At 46.4% G+C, this 23,259-nt stretch overlaps 1 protein-coding gene across 1 annotated transcript in view; it reads left to right on the top strand.

Annotated features, from left to right (window-relative positions):
• Positions 1–10,822, top strand: part of Masp1 (MBL associated serine protease 1) — a 67,954-nt gene extending 57,132 nt beyond the window's left edge. The window contains exons 12-16 of the mRNA XM_055625180.1: positions 1,470–1,583; positions 2,664–2,849; positions 5,645–5,712; positions 7,507–7,606; positions 7,888–10,822. Of these exons, the coding sequence (XP_055481155.1) occupies positions 1,470–1,583; positions 2,664–2,849; positions 5,645–5,712; positions 7,507–7,606; positions 7,888–8,078 (659 nt within the window). The 3' untranslated portion in view covers positions 8,079–10,822. The remainder of the gene's footprint in view (positions 1–1,469; positions 1,584–2,663; positions 2,850–5,644; positions 5,713–7,506; positions 7,607–7,887) is intronic.
• The last annotated feature ends 12,437 nt before the right edge of the window (positions 10,823–23,259 follow it).

Raw genomic sequence — 23,259 nt, 5'->3', positions numbered from 1 at the left:
CTAGACCCATCTAGAGAGCCCTGCGCTGAAACAGGATTTCCTAACCTAGGCACCTCAGACCACCTTACCCACCACTCCAATAGTCTCTGGTCATGGGCAGGTTCAAGATGTGCCTCCGGGGAAGAGAATGTTCTGTGCTGAGATTTGTTCAGAATCAGGAACCAAAACTTGTGGCCCCTTCTTAAAAGGACAAGTAGAGTCTAGAAGCTGCTCCAGAAACACCCTTCTGCTTTCTGCTCTGAACTACAGCCTAGACCACTGCTCCTTACTTGCCCCCAGCCCCAGCCCTGTCTACAACGCTTTTTTTCTGCTTGGCTTCCGAATCTGGGTATGTCCAGGCCTCAGCTATTTGTGGACTGGCTGCTAGCTCCATTGAAAGGAAGGGCAAGGGGGCTGGAGAGATGGCTCAAGGTAAAGAGCACTGGCTGTTCTTCCAAAGGTCCTGAGTTCAATTCCCAGCAACCACATGGTAGCTCAGAACCATCTCCAATACCATCTCCAATGAGATCTGCTGCCCTCTTCTGGCCTTCTGGCTCACATGCAGGCAGAGTACTATATAAAATAGATAGATAGATAGATAGATAGATAGATAGATAGATAGATAGATAGATAGATCTTAAAGGAAGGAAGAGCAACAGCTTGACTCTGCATTAAATAAACATCAAGAGCATATTCATCGGGGGAGAGGGGAGGGGAAAATGACAGCTAAGAAGTACACTAGGGCACTAATCAAGAGACAGAACCAGTCGCTCACTGCAGCCATACCACTATTCTGAATGTTTGTAGTTACAATGACAGGGCTGGCTCTGAACAGTGGTCCTCAGTCATGAGGACCCTTTCCTGTGTGTCTTCTGGGCCTAACCCTCTTGATCCAACAGCCTGGACACAGGCCACAATTCCAACACATTTTTCTAATTCCTCAGACGATTCCAACTTGCAGTCACCTAGCTGGCTGCTAACCATACACCTCAGCTCTTGCCGAGCTGTGCACAGGACTACTTGGAGGGTCTTGTTAAAGACATTCTTCATTTCTGGGGAACCCCCAGGTGCTGCTAATGCTGACCGCAGGGCCACACCTAAACAAGCCAAGCTGGGGAGGAAGGCAGTGTTCACCAGATTTTTGAGGACCCACTTTGGGCTAGCTGATACTCACCTATGCCCTGGGAATTAAGAAAGGAAAAAAAAAAAAAAAAAAAAAAAAAAAAAAAAAAAAAAAAAAAAAAAACCTTTTAAAAATGTGTAGTCCTGGCCTAGATTGAAATAGGGAGATAGAATCACAAACTCAACTCATCCTCAAATACGGATCATGTGCGTGTCTGACGTGGGGCCATGAACACAATGGAGGCTGGTTTGGACACTTTCAGGGTCTTGCAAGGTTCCCTTGAGTTGCAGTACGGCCCTTAGCTTGACACAGCGAGAGGCAGGACGGGACAGTGCAAAACCCAGGATGTGTGTGCTCTGCTCTTCAGATTCCGACTGGGTTTTGACGGCTGCTCACTGCCTCCACTATCCACTTGATCCGGAAGATCCAACCCTACACAGCTCATACTTGCTCAACCCTTCTGACTTCAACATTATCCTGGGTGAGTGGGGCAAGACCTCTAAAGGCAGCTGTAGTTGTCAGAGCAGGGTACCACTGCCGCCATCTCAAAGGCTCTCCCTGATAAGATAGCGACCACCTGCTGGCTCGGTTCAGTCTGCCAGGGTCCCCTCGGGAGCTAGTGCCTGCGCGTAGCAACCCATCCATCTTATAGAACAAGAGCAGAGCTGTCCGATGTAAGATGGGAAGCAGGAATTTTTTGAACCACGGGGGGTTGGTAGGGAGATATCTTCTTAATGCACGCCAAGATCTTCAGTAATTAATTTTGTTTTTTTGAATTAAAATTGTCTCCTGTGAGCTAACTTGAGTGACAAATTAGTCTCAGAGCAGCGGAAACATGGCTGGGCAGTTAAGAGCAGCCGCTCTTGCGGAGGACCAGAGTCCTCTTCCTTATCAGCTGCTTACAGCCACCTGGTACCCCAGCTCCAGAAGGCCTGACACCCTCTGACCTCTGCAGGTACCTGTGTGTGTGTGCATGGCACACATGTACACACACACACACACACACACACACACACACACACACACACCCTGCTCACCTCTCAGCTCCCTGACCCCTTCTCTCTGCCTTTTTACCCTCAGTACTCCTCTGTCCCATTTTGCTCAAATGTCTTCCCTACCCCAACTCCCCTAGAGACTTTTTTTTCTGGTCACACATGGGTCCCATTCTAGTTTCCCACTCTTTACTCCTACCTACACATGCATTTATAATAGTCCAAGGCTAGGATATACTTGTGAGAGAATATACAGCATTTCTATTTCTCTGCCTGCGTGATCACACAGGGAAAGCCTCTAACCAAAGTACTCTGAAGGCTAAATTAAGTGAGCAACATATGGCCCAGACACTAAAGGGTGGCTATTATCCGCCAGACAGTGGCAATGGGGTCATCAGAGGTGGAACCATGAGAATATGCTGGGTACGGCAGGTAGGACAGGATGGCTAAGAAGGTGGTAGCAGAAAGAGAAGGGGTGAGGGCCGGACCGGACACTAGATGGGACTGGGGCTGACAGGGAGCAAGCATGCACCTTTCCCTCCGCTGTGCCCCTTCTTCACACGGCCCAGGGAAGCACTGGAGACGCCGCTCAGATGACGATGAACAGTATCTGCCCGTAAAACGCATCATCCTGCACCCGAGGTACGACCCCAGCACTTTTGAGAATGACCTGGGCCTGGTGGAGCTGTCAGAGAGCCCAAGGCTGAACAACTTTGTGATGCCCATCTGTCTGCCTGAGCAGCCCTCCACTGAAGGTACCTGTCTTAGTCGAGGTTACTATTGCTATGGTGAAACATCACGACCAAAAGCAACCTGGGGAGGAAAAGGGTTATTTGTCTTACATTTGCATATCACTGTTCATCATCCAGGGAAGCCAGGACAGGAACTCTAGCAGGACCTGGCGGCAGGAGCTAATGCAGAAGCCATGGAAGGGGTACTGCTTACTGGCTTGCTCCTCATGGCTTACTCAGCCCACTTTCTTACAGACCCCAGGACCAGCAGCCCAGAATGGGCTGGGATTTCCCACAGCACTCACTGATTAAGAAAATGCCCTGCAGGTTTGCCTACCACCCAGTGTTATAGAGGCGATTTGTCAACTGAGGTTCCCTCCTCTCAGATAACTCTAGCTGGTGTCAAGTTGGCATAAAACTAGCCAGCATAGTATCCCTCCCGTGACTGTACCTCTGTACCACAGCTGCGTCTATGGCAAGGCGGTCTTCTCCAGGGTTTGTGAAGCTCTGGTAAATCACTTCCTCTCAGAGTATGTGTTCCCACTCTCCCCCTAAAACAAAATCGGAACTATTTCCATGGTAAACAGGCATATTTGTTTTCCACTTAGAGACACAAAAGCCAGCCTAGTGGTTAGGACATAAAGTGGTTTAACATAAAGTATGATGAACGAAGTAAGTAAAGGGGACAGTCTGAGAAGGGAGTGACATGCGTGCAGTAAGAAACCATTACAAGCAGTAGTCTGAAGCGAAGGGACTGGAGTAAGAAGCTGGAGCTTTGGGGCCTACAAGAATAGAAAGGGCCTCCTTTTTCTGAAAACCCCATCAGTCAAGAAAACCTGCCATTTCCTGCCGTCACCGCCAGCATCACCACGCAGCACACAGAAGGCCGGATGGGGTGTGTGGCTCAGTCTGGCAACAGAGCTCTGCAGTGGCGTGTTCACCTTGTACGCTCTGGGCCTGGCATTAATCCTTAGCACTATACAATAAAAAATGGCAACAGGACAAGCTGAACTTGAGCCACAGTAGCCGGTCACCAGTACAGTTCTAATCACAACACCGGCTTTCCTGGTGAGTCATCGTGAAGATGCTGCCGGCCTCATTAAGCCTCCAAGTCCCTCACCTCTAAACTGGACACAAAACCCCATTAGGCTGGCCATGCCATTTAAATGAAATATCACAAACAGAAAATGTCCAGCTGAGAGTAGGAAGCCTCCCCAGGCCAGCTGGCCTCCTTTTCCTTGGAATTCGCTGTGTCATATCCTCACTCATTTCCTGAGGCTTAAAGACGTTGCAAAAGAAAATGCTGGGATCTGAGAAGCGTTTTAAGAGAAGTGAGCCAACAGGAAATGTGTAGGTAAAACTGGATCTGATTAATCAGGCACTGTGCACTTTCCATGGACCAGCTCCTGGCACTCACTAGCCTTGTACAACGTTTTGACGTGACTTATCACTAAACTCATAGATTACTGCACCCCTTGACCCATACCAGAAGAACTTCTTTATTTCAGTGGAGAGAAATTAACACAGAGACCCACAACCGGTCAAGTTGCAGAAAGTAAGAGGCTGTGGGGTACTTGTCCCTAAATGGCACATCTGTAGCACACCCCTCCTAGGGTTTGGGGATCACTGTGGAATGTAAGAGCCAGAGGTGACAGATGCTTACAGGGAGACTGGTTTCTGGACATATTAGCACACATGACATCAGCAGCACACATAACATCACGGCAGTTGTGACAGTATGCATAAGACCTTTGCAAGCGCCAGCCAGACAAAATCCCAGCATGGGGGGGGGGGGGTTTGGGCACAAGATCCCACCCCTAACTGAGCAGATACTGCTAACTGATAGCTACTAGTAAAGGAAGAGTCAGATTAATTCAAGGGTGTGGCCACCGCTGGGGCAAACACACTCCAGTGTAAGGCCACACACAAAAGAATAATGTAGACTACATAGACTGGATGCTTCGGTTTAAAAACTAAAGAAGGAAGGAAGGGAGGGAGGGAGGGAGGGAGGGAGGGAGGAAGGGAGGGAGGGAGGGAAGGAAGGAAGGAGGGAAGGAGGGAAGGAAGGAAGGAAGGAAGGAAGGAAGGAAGGAAGGAAGGAAGGAAGGAAAGGAGGGAGGGAAGGAGGAAGGAAGGGAGGGAGGGAGGGAGGGAGGGAGGAAGAGAGGGAGAAAAGCTGAGTTTCAGCATGTCATTAGAAGCAGATGTGGAGTACAGTTGAGGTTCTCTGAGCTTAAGCCCAGTACTGTTTCCAGTATCCAAGGCTCCTTATTAAAGAATGCAATTGCTCTCCCTGCCTTCAGCCCACTTCCACATTGTCCCCAGATCTGTGACTTCATAAGCTTATAGAATGTCAGGGCTGGTTTTAGGGGCTACCAAGTCTTCATGTTATGGATGTGGAGTCTGAAGTATCAAGAGAAGGAAGGGGATAAGATGTAGCCTGATGAGTTGCTGACATGTCTGGCTCTTTGTTTATTCATAGCCATTGACCGGATACCTCCTTCCTACCCCCTAATACTACTGTAGACAAAAACGTGCAACAGGGAACAAGATGGGTGAAATTACAGTTCACTCCGAGTCTCAGCTTCTTGCTAGCTGCCCTGAGGGTTAGGTAGATAAGCAAAGAGACCAGGCAACATCTCACGGGAACAAATACCCTCCAACTCCAAAGCTCTCCCACCCTCCTCCTTGCCTGTTGCCTTTCTCTGAGGTAGCAAATGCATCCCCTTCCTCCTCCAACAAAGGGTAACGAAACTGCAAGGCCAACCTCCAGCGTACTCCACACAGCCTTTCTCTTCACGGTGTCTCTTCTCCTCCAGGAACCATGGTCATCGTCAGCGGCTGGGGGAAGCAGTTCTTACAGAGGTTTCCAGAGAACCTGATGGAGGTGGGGTCCTGTTTATATCCTGCAAGGAGTGGCACGGTGGCCATGCATCTGGCTCTGCTACTATATACTGCCTGGGATTTGGAGGCTTGGCCAAGGAGGGAAATGATAACAGAAAAGACAGGGGCCAGACTCAACTCCAAAATTTAATGGGACACCAGGTCCAAGAAAGTTTGATGTTTGTTTAACTGGTCATGGGCTCCAGTCTCTAAATACCATGCTATGTCCCTTGAAGCTTGTAAAATCCTCAGAATAGGGAAATTCTCCCAGAACACAGCAAGTGTGGGCACCCAGTGGGCCCATGACTCATCTGTACACCAAGAGGACAGCATTGCAGATTAGCCAGGACGGGACAGTCTCCAAGAAACAGCAGTTTTTTCAAACGTGAACTTGACCGCTGTACTTGAAAGTCGCATCCCTACCATTTCAGAAAAGGATGCTGAACTGGAGCTGAGGAGCCATGGCTCCAAATCCCAGGCCTTAGTAACTTCCTTAGTCACACGGAAGAAGTCGTTTTACCCCTCTAGGTTAAGCAGATGGGGGATAGCATCAGATAACCGACCGGCTCTGACATTCCTGGGTTCTAAATCCTTCGACATATCTAAATCCTTGAACATATGTTATGTTTGTCACAGTTTAAATTTTTGAACATGTAGCCGTCATCTGTTGCTTCATTCATGAACTCCCAGTTGGTTCCTTGCTGTCTCCTGTGAACTAGCTACTAGGTGCCAGGGAGAAGCGGGGACAAAAGGTGTGGTCTAGCTCCTGGCCTCCTTGTGTTTGCAGCCCAGTGGGGCAGACAGGGAGTAGTTACAGGTGTGATGAGGGTGATGAGGAAGGGCTATGCCAGGGAGATCTGACCTCATCTTGAAGGTTTAAGATGTCTTCCCAAAGTATGATACCCTAAGTTCATCGGGGACTTCAGCTTCTGCTGGCAACATGTCCTTGTGACATGGCGCCCTGTCTGCACTTTCCTAGGAAGGCCACACCAGCCCAAGGAAAATCCTCACTGGCTGTATTTCCCTTGTGACAAGAACCAACAGAGGGTGTGTGCCTGGGGCACACGGTCCATTCAGCTCTTGCGGTGAGGGAAAGCTGCAAAGCAAGCGTGGCAGGCTGTCAAGTACTTAGCATCTGAGGGATGGACAGATGAATCCGAGGTTAAAGGCACTAGGACCCATAACACCCAGCGCCCACATGTTGGCTCACAGCTGTCTGTAAGTCCAGTGCCAAAGAATCTAATGTGCTTTTCTGTCCTCCACAGGTATGCATGTGACACACAAATATACATGCAAACCAGATATGGGTTAAAAATAATAACATTCTTAATTTTTAAATATACCTAGTACACAGTACCTGTACATTGCCAAAGCACTTTCTTTCCCATTTCCTTTGTGAAACTGCTCATGATTAGTTTGTCAAAAACTGTGAGGTCCATCTTTAAGATCAGGTACGGGAGTCTTGGCAGTCTAAGAAAGCTGGAGAGACAGCTACATACATGCACCAGGCTCCAGAGCATATGCAAACTGAGGTGGGTTTTCTGCGCAATGTCATATTTGAAGCTCGCATGCGCTAGGCAATACTATTGCCTCCATCTCACAGATTAGACAGCTGAGTCTCAAACAAGCAGGGCTGCTTGACCAAGGTCACAGCAAGTCTGGTCAGCTGTGTGCCCAGACCTGTACCACACAGCGGTTCCTGAAGTGTGAGGTAGCCAGAGGCCCACTCAGAGCTATCAGAACAGCAAAGTCTCCTCAGCCGGGAGCAGTAGGAACCAACCACAGCCTTGTGTTCCAGATTGAAATCCCGATCGTGAACTACAACACCTGCCAGGAGGCCTATGCCCCATCCGGGAAGAAAGTGACTGAGAACATGATATGTGCTGGAGAAAAGGAAGGTAAGTCAAGATGCCGAGTGATGTACAGGCGCTGAGAGTACAGTCAGGGGGTGAGGGTTGGGGGACAGAGAGAGAAGGAGAAAAGAAGAGGGAGATACAGAACTTTCCGCATCCCTTCCTGAACCAGCACTTTCTAGAATCATCTTGCCCGAGCTACAGGGCATGGGTTTGGATCCATTGGTCTTCTGCACCCTCTAGTGTCCGATTGCCTGAACTACAAGTCAGACACAGGTTTGCGCTGGGACAGAGGGGATTTTTAATCTGTACTCCCTTTCATCTAGGGGGCAAAGATGCCTGTGCTGGTGACTCTGGAGGTCCTATGGTGACCAAAGATGAAGATACAAACCAGTGGTACTTGGTGGGGGTGGTGTCCTGGGGCGAGGATTGCGGGAAGAAAGATCGCTATGGAGTGTATTCTTACGTCTATCCCAATAAGGACTGGATCCAGAAGGTCACTGGGGTGAGGAACTGAGTCCGGATCCCCAGCACAGCACCCGCTGTATGGTCAGGCGCCAGCAGAAGACGATGCGAGCAACCTTTCCTCCCCTAGCCCTCAATCTTCACCGCCCATTCCCGGGTGCTAATGGGAATTGTTCTGCCCCCTTTCCCTGGCTCTTTAGAGAAGCGGAATAGCAAAGGGGTCAGAGCAAAAGGCACAGGGGTCGGGGATCCATCCCTTAGGATCTTTGTAATGACCAGCAGCTGACTGCTTTTTCGAGCTGTTCCTTCAACCATGAGAAGCAAGTGGCATACCTTATCTACCTCACAAAAGTATGATGAGGGGAAAGTTAATATATGCAGGGTGCTTAGCCCAGCGTGTGAACTAAACTGTGTGTTCCGAACGTGACTTAACAAAGGGGATCTAAGTCCAACAGGCAGGCGGAGGTCTCTTGCAAACCCCTGGCTCCGTCTCAGGGGCGATTAAGGACACCCCTCACCTCACCCTCAGCCATTTCTTTAATCTGCCCCCTAAAGTCTAAGTTTATTCACCAAAGGTAGTCCCCCAAACCCCCATAAAAATGTACAAGAACTCAAGTTCTTAGCCTCTGGCATGACCCCAGTCACACATCCAGCCGCGTCATTAGACACGTGAGCCAAATACTAGAATACTGAGAGTGACTGAGGGAAGCAGGGACTGGGAGGGAACGGCGGGATGTGAAATCAGGCGCCTACCCCCATCTCTCACATGACCCAGCCTGCAAGTCCTTTTTTCGCGTTTTGAAGGACCTTGCAAGTGCTGACGTTCTAGAATCCAATGGAGCCCTGTTTTCTATGAGTTAGATTCAAAGCAACCCATAAGGAAAATGTTCATTAGGTTCAAAAGACAAAATTCTCCTGCTGCCCCTGAAATACCCACATATTCATGTTGTCTGCCACACCCAGGTCCCTAAGGGCATAACCAAGGCCAAGTGCCGCCAAAGACCTTCCCTGTGTGCCAGGCCCCTTCTGGTCCTTTAAGCACGAGTTGCACAAGGCAGGCCCTGGCAGGCTCAGCCTCAGGCACCTGCTCTCTCCCTCTCCACATCCTAGCTGACCTTAAACAGCCATTTCCCTGATCCCTACCCCTTTGTCTCACCCACCTAAGAACCCCACCCCCACCCCCACCCCCACTTTGAAGAAGCCTCTAGAGACCTCATCCAAGACAGAAGACTTTCAAACAAATAGAAGTGCTAAGCCCAAGGCTGCACTCTCAGGGACAACAGGTCACAGCCTGCCTCTACCCCTCTGAGCAAGTCATCCTACCTCTACGGCCTTTACTCTCCATCGTGCAAAGAGATGGCAACTGGACCCAATAATCAGACCCTTCGCAAGCAGGCTGGTACTCCCTTTTCATTCCTAAGAATTCTGATGGGCCTCTCCATTGCCAGCTCTTCCTGAGCAGTGGGCTGCTCCAGGTCATGCTGGCTGATGCTGCAGGATGATGCAGTGAGGAGATTATGGACCAAGGCGTCCAGAAGCTCCTAGCAGAGCTGTGATACACACACACACACACACACACACACACACACACTCACACTACTGCAATATGGGCATGACCCTGACAAGTCTATTTTATTTATAGAGAGAAAAGAAAGCTTGTTGCGGTGTGGAGTTTGTGGGAAGGGCACACCAAAAATCAGCCTAGGGGAAGATGGCCTTCAGAAAGTGCGAGTTTCCACCAGTGAGGCCAAGGAAAGTCTTCTAGAAGAGCAGGAGGCCATGTCCAGGAAGGGCTTTTCTCAGAAAACACCAGTTCCTCCCATAGTAATGGCATTTCTAGGAAACCAGCATCCCAGCATGACAAGGCACATGTACACAGGCCTCTCTTCTTACAGTCAGAACACTTAACAGCACTTTAAATGCTTCAAAACTCCCATGTAGATACCAACTTCTGGCTGGGCCCCGTTTATCCTATTTATCCTCCAAATTATAACTTCATTCTTATTTCTCAAGAAAATAACTAAATGTCCCGTGGAACTCCAACCCGGTCGTACAAGTATCCGTTAGACGATGCGGTGGTTTGAATAAGAATGGCCCCCATAGGCTCTTATATTTGAATGCTTGGTCACCAGAGAGCATTTGAAAGGATCAGGAGGCATCATCTTGTTGGAGTGGGTGTGTCTTTGTTGGAGGAAGTGTGACACTAGGAATGCGGTCTGAGGTTTTCAAAAGCCCAAGCCAGGCCCAGAGGCTCTCTCTTCCTGCTGCCTGAGGATTCAGATATAGGACTTTTGGCTACTTCTCCAGCACCATGTCTGCCTGCATGCCACCATGCTCCCCGGCATGATGAAAATGGACTAAACCTCTGAAACCATAAGCCAGCCCCCATTTAAATGTTTTCTTCAGTAAGAGCTACCAGCAATCATGCTAAGACAGAAGTCTAGTTGCTATTGTGGTCCAAGAAACCTGATCACCTAGAACTACAGACAGGCAAGGGCAGTGTAGCCATGGAGAGCGCCTTGTCTAAGTTCATAACCTCGTTCTCACAGAATCACTATCTTCAACTCCAGCCAGTTCCTAGACCACTCTAAAATGTGCTGCCCATAAAAAGGTCTGTCTTCCAGGCAACCGAAATCTACCTCCCGAGAAATTGATTTGTATAATGAAAGCTATGATTTCATACTGCGAGCACTGCTGAATAGTAATCATGCCTGGGATTCATTAGCCAAAGAAGCTGTTGTTCTTATGGGAAAAACTACACACTCGTTCCAATAAACATCTGCGTTGAGTCAAAGAGCTCTGTTTGGCTTGTATGCTTTTTCATGCACCGATGAGTCTGGTAAGTTGTTTACATGTTTCAAAAATTTGTTCTGTTCGATTAAAATCACTGTACCATGGAGAGAGAGAAACTGATGGGAATGCCGCGTTATAGATGCAAAAGCATGTCCCGGGCTTTATTGATTCACTCTGCCTAAAAACCAGACACCATTGTCCCTGCAAATTATCAAGAGACCATAAAGTGTATGGTTTCTCACCATACAAGTTGTATCTCTTGATACCACCCACATCCAGATTAGAAGGGTTTTGTTTCAGTGTCTGCTTCAGAAAATATTGTGGCATGTCTACACTGGCATGCCCAAGACTGGAATATGTACCTGCTTTCTGCTATAAGTTAATCTTTTCTACTTAAAAAAAAAAAAAAAAAAAAAAAAAAAAAAAAAAAAAAAAAGGAACCTACCATCTCTTAGATGTTTTTCAAACAAGATGTCGGAAAGATACAGGGAGAGGAAATTAAGATTGCTCGCATACAGGGTGCAATGAATCTCAGCCTAGAATGGGTCTTTAATCAAGAGATGAGTTCTGAAGCAAAGAGGGTTGGCTTCAGTCTATTTGTTAAACTAAAAAAAAGATAATGCTTGTCTTTTCTTGTTTGGTATTATTAAATCCCGGAGTTAGCAGATAAGAAAAAATATTGAGAAATTATGAACTTGGCCCAAATATAAAAGTTGTATAGGAAATAATATAGACTCTTTAGTATATGCTATCTCATTGACGCTGAGGCGTTTACATGCACATTCTCTGACTGAGCCCCAGCAATAACCTATGACAGAATCACTCCTCTGGTCCCCGTTTTATGGTGAGCCAACTTGCCATAGTTACTACAACTGGACCTAGAAACAGAAACTTCCATAGCTACAAACACACCAAGGCCCCTGATCTCGCTGTATCATATAATTCTCCAGTAAACAAGGTCCCCACTGAAGTTGATTCTAGAACGGAGACATGAAATATACAGGACGAGCCTGGAGTATCTTGAAGTGCCAGAAAGTAAGGAAGCGTCCAAAAACCTCAGGGATGGGGACATCTCCAAAAGGCAAAGGGCCAACTGAGAGAGCCCAGTGGACAGAGCTGGGACAATTTGAGCCACAAAGCAGAGCTGTACTGGATAACAATCCAAGATATAAAACAAGTAGCCACGAGTACGCACTTCATGAATAAATTGTTTAATGAATACATAAATTGTGAGAGCAGACAAGTCTGCTGTGCAGAAACTGAAGGGTGAGCAGGACATAATAGTTTTCTTCCAGAAAGCATAGTATGCGGCTGGGCATAGCTCGGGGGAAGAGAAGTTGCCTAACATGGACAAGGCACCATGTCCAGTGCCCCGCCATATACACAGAAGAAAAAGAGCAGTATAGGAGGAAGGCAGGAGTAACTCCACAGTGCAGGCACTGGTCAGGCCCTACCTCAGCCAGGAGTGAAGGTTAATAACGGTACAAAGCCGTAGGGAGGCTGAACATGGCTCTGCATCTTCCCATTACTCTCCACAAACTCTGCAATTCCTGTCTAACTGCAAACCATCTCATACCAATTGCAACTGAGGAGTGTTCTACAAAGCATTTGACCAGTGTTCTGCAAAACTGTTCAGGTCATCAAAAAGCGGGTAGGGATGTCATTAAAAAAAAACAAAAAACAAAACAAAAAAAAAACCTGTCACAGCCAACATGAGCTTAGAATGGGTTATACTGTACCCTCCCTCCCCACACAAGACATTGACCCTCTAATCCTCAGTACTTCCATGTGTGAATTATTTTGAAATGGGATTAATTAAGGTTAATTAAGGAGAGGTCACCCTAGAGCCAGCGAACCTTTTATCCAGAGCAACTGTTACCCTCATAAGAGAAGACACAAGGGAGAGGACCATGTCAGTAGGTATAACTACAAGTCAAGGAGAGCCAAGGATTGCCACCAAGACCCCAGAAGACAGGAACATCTCAGGGCGGCACCTTGATTTTAGACCTCCAGCTTAACAACCATACCTTAAAGGCCTGTTGCTTTAAAATACTTAGTTTGAGCCACTAATATAGGAGACCTCACAATAAATGCATCTGGTGTGGGATCCTGGAATGGGGATGGGGCAGCGGCTAAGCAAACACTAAGGAGATTGGAACAAAGTAGGGATTTGGTTGCTGGTAATATCTGTAGTGGCTCATAAATTATAGCAGATGCAGTGCTCTAAACAATATAAAGCATCTCCGAAACGCAACTGGCACAGGATACACTGTAACTGTCTAAGCCATCATCATGACCTTTGTACCCCAAAACAATTCTAAAACATAGGCTTTAACAATTATGTGATCTGTCAACTAGAAGGTATAAGAAATAGGACTTAAAAGCAGTTTCTAATGGACGCTGAGGTTTAACCCCTGAGCAGACACAGCAACTTTTGAGAAATGGGGCTAAACGCAAGAGTCAAACTGGGAGCCTAGATATGCATAGACTCCCGGTCCTTCTCCCATCTGGTGTAAGGTCTGAGAACTGGTGCTTCTTAGAAGACCCCGAAATGATTCTAACAACACAGGCATCCTGCCCATATGACATGCCCCTCCCAGGACAATACAAGAGCTTCTATTTCTTGGCAGTCAGACTTTGATTGCATTTCCTCAGCTGATAGGAAGCAGAGATGGGGTGAGGTGCCTGGTGTTCTAGGCTGTGATCCAGAACTTTCCTGTGACTCTGTAGCAATACCATCGCTAGGGCATTCCTGCTGTGGTGTTTTCCTAAACAGGACTCTTTTACTTTCTGGTAATAAACTAAGAAAAGTAGAGCACCCCAGGATCTGGGGAGCAGCATCTTGGGGAACAAGGAGAGGAAAAGACCATGGGTATCTGGAAAGCTGAGTGACATGCCGTCCCTGGAGAGACAGACATATCAAAGGAAAGAACGCCACACTGTCTGAGGAGACTGGAGCTGTGGGGCAATGAACAGCCTTAGAAGCTTTGGTTTGGGGGCATGGAAAAGCTTGAGCTTTCTGAACCAAGGAGATGTGTGATCAGTTTACCCTTCAAACGAGTTGTCACTATAGAGAGAACCCAGGGAGATTCAAGATGGTTCCAGGCAAGAAACCTAATGTTCTCAGAGAGGCCAAACCATGGAGAGGAGAGTTTTGTATATCTGAAGCTCTGGGAACTTAGGGCCAGACCTAAAGAAGATGTCTTTAGCTGTGAATATTTTAGAGAGAATTAGCCAAAGAAGAAATTGGGCAGGGACCAAAACTCAAAAGGGGTGATGTTTTTCCAGGCCCCTAGTCTCTTTCCCTGCCTTCTGGCACCACAGAGGAAGTGTGGGCTACTCTGAGCTTGAGACAAGGAAACAAACAGGGCCTTCAGAGTGCTCTCCTGCATCTGGTACGCATTTTTCCCCCCAAAGAGATCAAGAAAATGTCATTTGGATGTAAAAACACAGGCTCAATTCCCAGCAACGAGCTTCTGATCATAGGGTAGAAGAGCCAGGACCATTTCAACATCAAGGCAGATCACAAAGGCACTGAGGGTGTTTCCCCCCAGAGGAATGGGGGACAAAGCAGTGTTACAACAAAAAAGAAGGTGTGTCTGGTTCAAGCGGTGCTCAGGGCATACATGATGAGTGACAAACGGTCAGAGCCGTCAGGAATGTCCTTCCCACACCGCTTTTACTAGTCCTGTGGTATCTCCTACAAAGTAAGAGGTCTCTATGGCATGAATATGGGTAGAATCCCCTGCTCATATGTCAAGGAGTGGTTGGCATAAGGCCTGAACGTTGGAGGTTTTTTGAAGATCTCCACATGGTTCTAATGAACATTGTTTGAGGGCCACTGTTCTAGACTATTCTGCCAGAATGCACCCTCTGAAGAATGTGGGAGCCTGTTTTTTCCCAGACTTATGACTTGGATTGAGGTCACTCAGCTAGTAAAAAAAAAAAAAAAACAGAGACAGGAGAGGGAGCAGGGCAACATTGTTCAGAGGTGGGAGAATTTTCAGGAGGTAGGGCTTAGTGAGAGATGTTTCAGTCAGTGGAGCTGTCTGTGCCCTCAAAAGATTGCATTCACCCCCTTTCCCTGTTTCCTGGTTTAAGGTATTAGTGGTCAGTCTAACAAACGTTCTCTTACCATTGCCAGCCATTGGCCTTATGAGAACTGGGCCAAAGGAAGCACCCTGCCCTTGAGATCTTTGGCCAAAACAGGTCTTTGTTTTCCTAAGTATCCTTCAAAGATATTTTGTTAAAGTAAGGTGAAGCTGGCGAATGCAGAGGTTAAACCAGATAAAGTCCTGGGATCCTCAGACGCCATATAGACACAGACCAGACTCAAGGCTTTGGAAGCTACTGACCCAGTTAGACAATAAGGACTTTTATCTTCCCTTGGGTTATTTGTCATGTGACACTATCTTCCCCAACTCCTACGACCATGTGGCTTATTTAATCCATGCCCATTAACTGCCATACGTGTCCTAGGCCTGCCAGTAAGACCCAAGACAACTGAACTTGTTCCTTTAAACAACTCCACATCTCTGTTTTTGGTGTGCCCTTGTGTGTTCAAATTCCTAAGTGGCAGTCTAGGCCTCCCACTAAGTCATTTTTATTTCAGTGCATTTTTTTTTAATTATGAAATACTTCAAACACACTGGAAAAAAAAATAGACACAAATCCATGTCCTGTTCAGATGTGATGAAACAGCACTCTGTGTGAGGAATCCCAGAGGATTCCAACCCAAGTAGCAGGACGGTGCCATGAGGGAGGTAGCTGGTGCCCGTGATGAGCTCTGACGCTGACTATGACAACCTTGACCCCGGTCCTAGCTCTATATCTGGGCTTAGAAGCTCTGTCACATATGCTGTCTGTGTCTCTGTTTTCACAGTCTCCCTGGTGATCTCCCCTTTATCTGCGGAGAGCCCCAGCTGCCAATCCTTGGGACTCTTCTCCATCTGCTCTCATTCCTAGGTCGTATCACTTAGTCTCTGGACATTTAGCATCATCTGCACACACACACAGGTGACTCTCTAAGTTTTCTGTATCTTGGGCCTCCTTCTGATCTGCTGACACCTCACCATTTCTTATATTCAATGTCTAAGAGAATGTCTAAAGAGCACCCCAAGTCCCAACATTGTTCCTTATGGTATGCCTTACCTTAGAAAGTGGCAACTCTATTCTCTCAGCTGCTTAGGTGAGCCCCTAGGGCCCTTGCACCTCTGTCCCTTATAAAGCTTTCTGGATTGTCAGAAAGTCCTCCCTGCTTTGCTCTTTGGCAGCAAGCACACACTTGCTGCCTCCACAGCTCAAGCCTCCACAGGCTACCATCACCTCTTTTCTTTTTTAATCTTGTCCCTCAGAGACCTATTCACCCAGTGACAGTAAATTAGATAACATTACTCACTGTGGTGGTCTGAATGACAAACGTCCCTCATGGTCTCTGGCCTTGGTCCCCAGTTGGCGCTGTTTGTGGAGGTTTAGGAGGTGTGGCCTTGCTGGAGGAACTGTGTAACTGAGGGTGGGCTTGGAGAGTTTAAAGACTCATGCCATTTTGGGTTCTCTGTCTGTGCTTCCTGTGTTTTGAGATGTGAACCCTCAGCCGTTATAATCGTGTTGCCTGGTTGCTGCCACAGTTCCTTGTCATGTTGGGGATGGGCTCTTAATCACTCTGGGACCATAGGCCCAAAGTAGACCCTTCCTTCTGTGTTTCCTTGTCCATGACATTCTACCATAGCAATAGAGAAGTAACTAGTACAGGAGTTGATACCAGGAGATGAGCTACTGATGAGACCGGTCTAACCATACTGGTTTTTGGAGAAATATGGAAGACTCTAAGACTTTGAACTAGAAAAGTGATGGATCGTTGTAAGAGAGCCTTAATTGGGTAACCCTAGCAGGTAGCTTGGAAGATAGAGGTGCTAAGAGCTAATGTGGAGGCCCAGATCAAAAGGCGTCATAGTGGGAAAGAATGTGACTATTTTCTTGTCCTTATCCTAAGAACTTGCCTAAGCATAGATTTAAAAGTAATGGACTAATTTCTTTGGCAGAGGAGATTTCAAAACAGCCTAATATTGACCCAGTCACATGGTTCATTCACGATCACTCTTATGCCACTCTACAATGAAAAAGAGCAGGTGGGGCAAAAAGAAACACAAAACATACAGTTTGAAGAGAAAAACTGCACCAAGAAATTTTATGTTACAGTCAAAGCTTGTGTTTAAAGAGAGACTTTGATACCTTTGTTAGGAGGAGCCAAATCTGTAGTGGGATAAAGGGAAGGGTGCCCTCAGGTCAAGAGGAAAGGAAAAGGTCTTAGAATTTTCTGCTTCTGAAAAGGAACAACAAACAAAAGCTTCAGCAAATGCGCTTAAAGGAGTTAGGGTTCATCCTAGGTGCACAGCCATATTTGGCAGTGTTGTAAACAGGGTACTGGCTTCAGAGTAATGAAGACTATATGAGTGAAGAGGCCATGAAATCTCCCCCCGAAGTTTCAGAGAGCCTCTGAGGCTCTCTGCCAGGGATGTGTCAGGGTTGTCCCTGCATGGAGGCCCTGAGAGGTCACTGTGTTTAACCTTGAAAGTAAAGTCTTGGTTGCACTGGAGACAAAAAGATGTTGGAGATGCCAGAGCTGTGAGATATCTGTCAAGGGGAACTGCCCGTGGGGAATGGCACCAGCCCAAGAGAGATGCAAACTACAGGCAGCAAAGCTGGAAGGGCAGTGCTATCTAAGCCCTTTGAAAGTGAACATGGAGCTAGAGAATTTGGTGTTTGTGTTGCTATATTTCAGTCCAGCATTTACTCACTATGCCCTCATTTCCTCCCTTTTGGAATTGTAATGGATATTCTGTGACATTATATTTTGGCAATAAGTAAGTGCCCCTTTGATTTTACAGGGGATTACAATTAAGAGATTGCCTTTAGTCTCAGAAGAGACACTGGACTTTAGAATTTTAAATGGTGTTGAGACTAAGAGACTACTGACTTTTGAAGTTAGACTAAATGCATTTTGCATTATGATTTGGTTACAAGCATACTGAAGCTGGGGAGTGCAGTGTAATGGTTTAAATGAGAAGGGCTCCATGGTCTCTGGCATTTAAATAGTCGGTTTCCAGTTGGTGCTTCTTGGGAACATTTAGAAGGTGTGGCCATGTCGGAGGAACTATGTCACTGGGGGTGAGCTTTGAGAGTTTAAGGATTCATCCATTTATCCTGTTTGCAGTTTGAGATGTGAGCTCTCAGCTGTTCCAGCTGCCATGCCTGGTACCTGCTACCATGCTTCCTCACCATGATGGTGATGGCCTCATCATTCTGAAACTCTAAGCGCACAATAAGCCCTTTCTTCTATAAGTTGCCATGGCGTTTTAATGCAGCAATAGAAAAGTAACTAACACACCCATTGTTCAATCCCAGGGGTTTCTTCCTGTCTATCCTCTTAGCAGTGACCCAGGACTGTGATCTATAATTTCCATGCTCATAGCTTCATTTCTAGTTCCTTTACACCCTGTCACAGGTAACATTTGAGGTTGCTCCTATTTTAAGGCATTGGTACAAGCTCTTGTTCTCAGTCCCTCAGTCTTCTTTTACCGAAGGTTTCTTTATTATTGAGACCCTCCCTAGCCAACCAACCTAAATTTGTAACTCCATCCCCTTCTCTTTCTATTCATGTTACTTAATTTAGCCTTGCAATTGTTAAGGAAGAAACTGTTTAAAATTGCCTTACACCTTACATTGCTTATTATCTAGTTAGTCTACCATCAACAGGGGCTACTTAGTCTTATAATCCTCTGTTACATACTGTGTGCCTAGAAAAATGTCTAGCTTGTTAAAATATGTACTCAATAAACATGTCTTGAGTGAATGAATGAGGTTATATAATATAATATATTATATATAATAATAACTGCATATAATAACTATCTTATTACATCTCAGAATATTTCTACATTCATCGGAAAACCAAAGTAAAGACTTACTGGCCTTATTGTAAAAAATCAGGGAGATAAACCTGCCATTTTCTTAAACCAGCATTCTTACTAACTTTATTCTAAATACTTACCCTTATTCTCTCACATAAGTGCTGCTCTCACCTTCATCAAGGAAGTTTCTTTTTCAGCAGCCAAAGACCATCCCAAAAACCCACAGTGAGTTAAGTTTCAAAGAACAACTGATCATGGGGTGCCCAGCCCCAGCCGGTGTCTGGGACACAATCCCTCACCCAATGTTCAAGAACCATTGCAGAAAAGACAGCACAAAGACTGCAAGGTGCAGACGACCAGGATGCCTGCTCTGAGACAGCATCTTCTACGTAAGACAGGGATGCTGTACCCATGAAATCTCAGCCAGAACGTCACCTAAGCAAGACCTGTGCAATGGCAACACTAGCAGGCATGGCAACAGTGGTCATTTGGATAGGAATGCCTCCCATAGACTCATGTGTTTGAATTCTTGGCCATAGGGGTGGCACTGTTAGTAGGTGTGGCCTTGTTGAAGTAGGTATGGCCTGGTTTGAGGAAGCATGTCATTGTGGAGATGGGTTCTGAGGTCTCATATGCTCAAGCTTCACCCCAGTGGGATACACAGTCTCCTTTCTGCTGACTGCGGATCAAGATATAGAATTCTCGGCTTTTTCTCCAGAACCAGGCCTGCCTGCTCACCGCTATGTTTCCCTACCATGCCAATAACGATTAAACCTGATACTGTAATCCAGCCCCAGTTAAATGTTTTCCTTTTTAAGAGTTGCTGTGCTCATTCATGGTGTCTCTTCACAGCAATAAAACCCTAATTACGACAGCAACATAGATGTAGGAAATCCCACAGGGTCCTTTCCCTACATGAAGAGCTACGGGTAATCAATGGCTGCTGAGAGAGGGAGAACCAGTCTTCTCTGGGCATGTGTACCCTAATAAGTCATCATTCACAAGCAGTCAGCCCTAAACAATTGTGCATTTGAGCCGCATTAAATAGATGCAGTAAGCTATCTATATATACATACGCGTGTGTAACAGTAATTGAAGAAGGGAGGGAGAATTTGAGAGGAAGTGGAGAAAACATGGGAGGCACTGGGGCTAGGAGAGGGTGGTGTGGAAATGACATAAATACAGTACAAAGTTCTGAATTATTTTAATGACAGAAATAAAAAAAATAAATGAGAGGCTAAAACACAAGCTGAAACTTCATCATTACCACCCAAGACTTTGCTTTAGGCCAAATCTTTCAAAATAAGCATGTTTAGAAAAAAGCAGGGCCATTAGATTGATGAAAGTTTACTTCAAAAGAATAAAGGGAAGCCAGGCATGGTGTTGCACGCCTGTAATCCCAGCACTCAGGGAGGTAGAGGCAGGTGGATCTCCGTGACTTCAAGGCCAGCCTGCCTGGTCTACAAATCAAATCCAGGACAACCAAGACTACACAGAAAAACCCTGCCTCAAAAAACCAAAGAAGAAGAAGAAGAAGACAAAGGAGAGGGAGAAGAAGAAAAGAAAAGAAGGGGAAGAAAGCTGCAAAGAATTAATTAACTAAGAAAGGCAAACTCTAAACTGACAAAAGCATATGGAAATCCTGGGGTAACTGTTCTATATCTTATTGGGAAGATCAGTGTCAAGATGCCCCTGTAAATGGCCAAGGGCAGAGATAGCTGAACAGAGAGTGCAAGCAAAGTTGATTTTTTAGGATCACCCAGTTACTCCATTTTATTTATTTTTTTTTTGTTTTACAAATACAAAAACTGAGACTTTATGCAGAAGACCCAAGTCATCTGAAGCCAACAGTCCAGGTAATGGGGAGCCCCCACTACAGCAAAGGTGTCTAACTCCCAAGCCAGTGAGATTTCTGCACCACAGACACACATCCACCCGCAGTCTAAGGAAAAAAATCACTTTCATTTCTTCCCTCCTTGTGCCAGGACCCAAACAATGCCAGAAACGACTCCAAAGAAAATTCTTTAGCTGGGAGTCCTATAGAGAGACAGAATGAGACTTGAAAATGGAATTAAATTTCTCCTGGGTTATTCTAGGCAGTAGGAATGGAGCCCAAAAACCACTGGTGTTTTCTGTTTCAGATTTTTTAAAAGTGTAATCTTTGAAGAATGAAGTGTGGTCACCATGCTTCTGGAAAGTGAAGTCACTGCTGGGAAATAAATAGAACAAGAAAAGAGATCACTATGGATGCATGAAAACAAGCCAGTTCTAAACCCAGGCCTAGAAATCGACTCCTGTTCCTTTTAGTTTTTCCCCAAGCATTGACTAACAGCTTTTAGCTGAAGTCATTCTCAGGGCACAAAAGAGAAGAATCTAATTAAAGGGAGAAAGGGCATGAGCATTTAGTAAGCGTGCACTGTGCGGCGGGCATGGCCCTAGACAGTATGAAATGTGTTAACATTACATAATTTGTCTAGGCTCCAGGTCCTTATCGATAAGATGTGAGTCCTGTGTCTTTGTTTTACAGGTGCCTTCTGTTCAGTTCCTTAATTCTCAGGACTCAGGGGAGTTCTCCAGAAGGCCAGCGCCCTGTCTTAGTGGATTTGGAAATGCAACCAAACAAAGCATTACTCCTTGCTGACCTTGAACTAAGGATTCTAGCCTCTGGAGCGGCGTGTGGTGCCTGTGGGTCTCCTCTTGGTGTGAGCATCAAAATCAGTGTGCAGACACTCCAGTGGGAGAGGGGCCAGGTTTCCGGCATGTCTCCTGAGGCGTTTATTTATAACATAGAGTACATCTAACAAGTTCATCATGTTGCGTGTGGCATGTGCGACCATCCTGGAGAATTCTGCAAGGACAAAGATTCCACAAGCAAGCCTGGGGCTCCCCATCTATCACAAGGATAGGGGGCAACAGGGAGACAAGTGAGGGCTGAAAAATCAGAAGCATCTCCCATGGTGGGGAGAGTCCTGGGAAAGTTCTAGACTGAAGTTAGAGGTAAGGGTTGGAATCTGTTTTGTGGTGGTTTTGTCCCAATTCAAACATTTTATCTAAGAGTCGAGCCCCTTAAACTTCAGGAAATAAGTAAAACTTGCAAGCTTGGGAAGTAGACAAAACTCACAAACCTTGAGAAAATTCTGAACCTGCCAAGATGCACGAGGCTTTTCACCAAGTTAGGTAAAGCAGCAGTAACTGCTAGGGAAAGGCGTGTTCCCACCCGCCAAACGGCCTCTAGATGGTGAGAAAGCGCCAGGGTTCCAGCTTTTGTGAGCCCTCATCCGCACTTGGACTGGCTTCTCTGTGTTGCAGCTGTCACTCACAATCCTGTAAGGAACCCCAATAAACCCAGTGCTTCACTAAGCTAGTCACGGGGAGACTGGTTTCTGTGCTCTGTCATCAGTGCCTTCTCTGGACTGAATAGAGGTCTGGCTGGCTGGCTGGCTCTCCAGGAAAAGACACAGAGTCCTTGAGCCGCATCTTTTCACGTATTTGGGGACAAGACGCTTCTGTGCTGTGATCATGGGTTATTGTCTGGGTAATAAAGCAACTGGGTCTCCAATGGTTCTTCCAACTCTCACATTCATGGCTTTGCAAATACCCACTTCCCTAAATGTAGGAGGCACACTGGTCCTCATGCTCACAGGTGAACACTGGGGAAGCAGAGATGTTAAACACTCTGGGTTGTCTCTTCAGAGGGAGGGATATATGACCTGTTTCCCACCCAGAAGGCTGGGAGCAGACACGGTTAATAGCCTGGTGACCTTTGTACTATCTGTGTGGCCAGAGACCACACCATATCCTCATGCTCCCACTAATCTTGAGCTCTTTTTCTCAGTTAATTTATAGAACCTATCTTTATGGAAATGTCCCGTGTGCTTTACAGAGTTTCAGTATAGTCATGTCTTAAGCTTTGTTGTGCACGTGAGATTAAGTTAATAATCACCATTTTTTTCCACCAAACTGTGTTGTGTTCGAACCAACATCAGCTACTGAGTCGTGTTGAACCAAATTGACCTCTTGCCTCTCACATTACTCTGCAGACACCAGGCCATGGTGTCTGCAGAGACCCCCACACCTAAATAGCCTTTCACAATCGTAATCCCTTAGGGTTGTAAAGAGGATCTATGAGAAGCAAAGCAGAGGGGGCAACAAGGATTCGCAGCAGAAATACGAGGTTTATCCTCACATGAATGAAGTCGAGAGGAAGTGATGTAAACCAGAAACTAGGGACGGTTGGAATTCATGTGACAGAGAGAAAGGAGAATCAAATGACACCATGAAAAGAAGCATCTCCACTGCCCTGTGCAGAGGCTGGTCCCATGGCAGCATCCTTGTTGGGAGATGGTCTTGTGTGCTATATATTTAGATGCTGATGTCTGTCCCCAGAGATCTTGTTGCAGTCCAGACATGGGCATTGTCATTTCTATGAAGAATCTCCTCTCTAATTGCTGTGCAAAAATGGTTCTTCCTCATCTCTGATTGCTTAATAAAGAGCTTATTGGCCTATAACTGGGCAGAGAGAACAGGAGG

The sequence above is a fragment of the Psammomys obesus genome, unplaced genomic scaffold, assembly GCF_907164565.1.
Source record: "Psammomys obesus unplaced genomic scaffold, mPsaObe1.curated_primary_1811, whole genome shotgun sequence".
NCBI classification, from domain to species: domain Eukaryota; kingdom Metazoa; phylum Chordata; class Mammalia; order Rodentia; family Muridae; genus Psammomys; species Psammomys obesus.
Note: the sequence above shows the minus strand (reverse complement) of the source record. Positions and strands in the feature narration are given on the sequence as shown.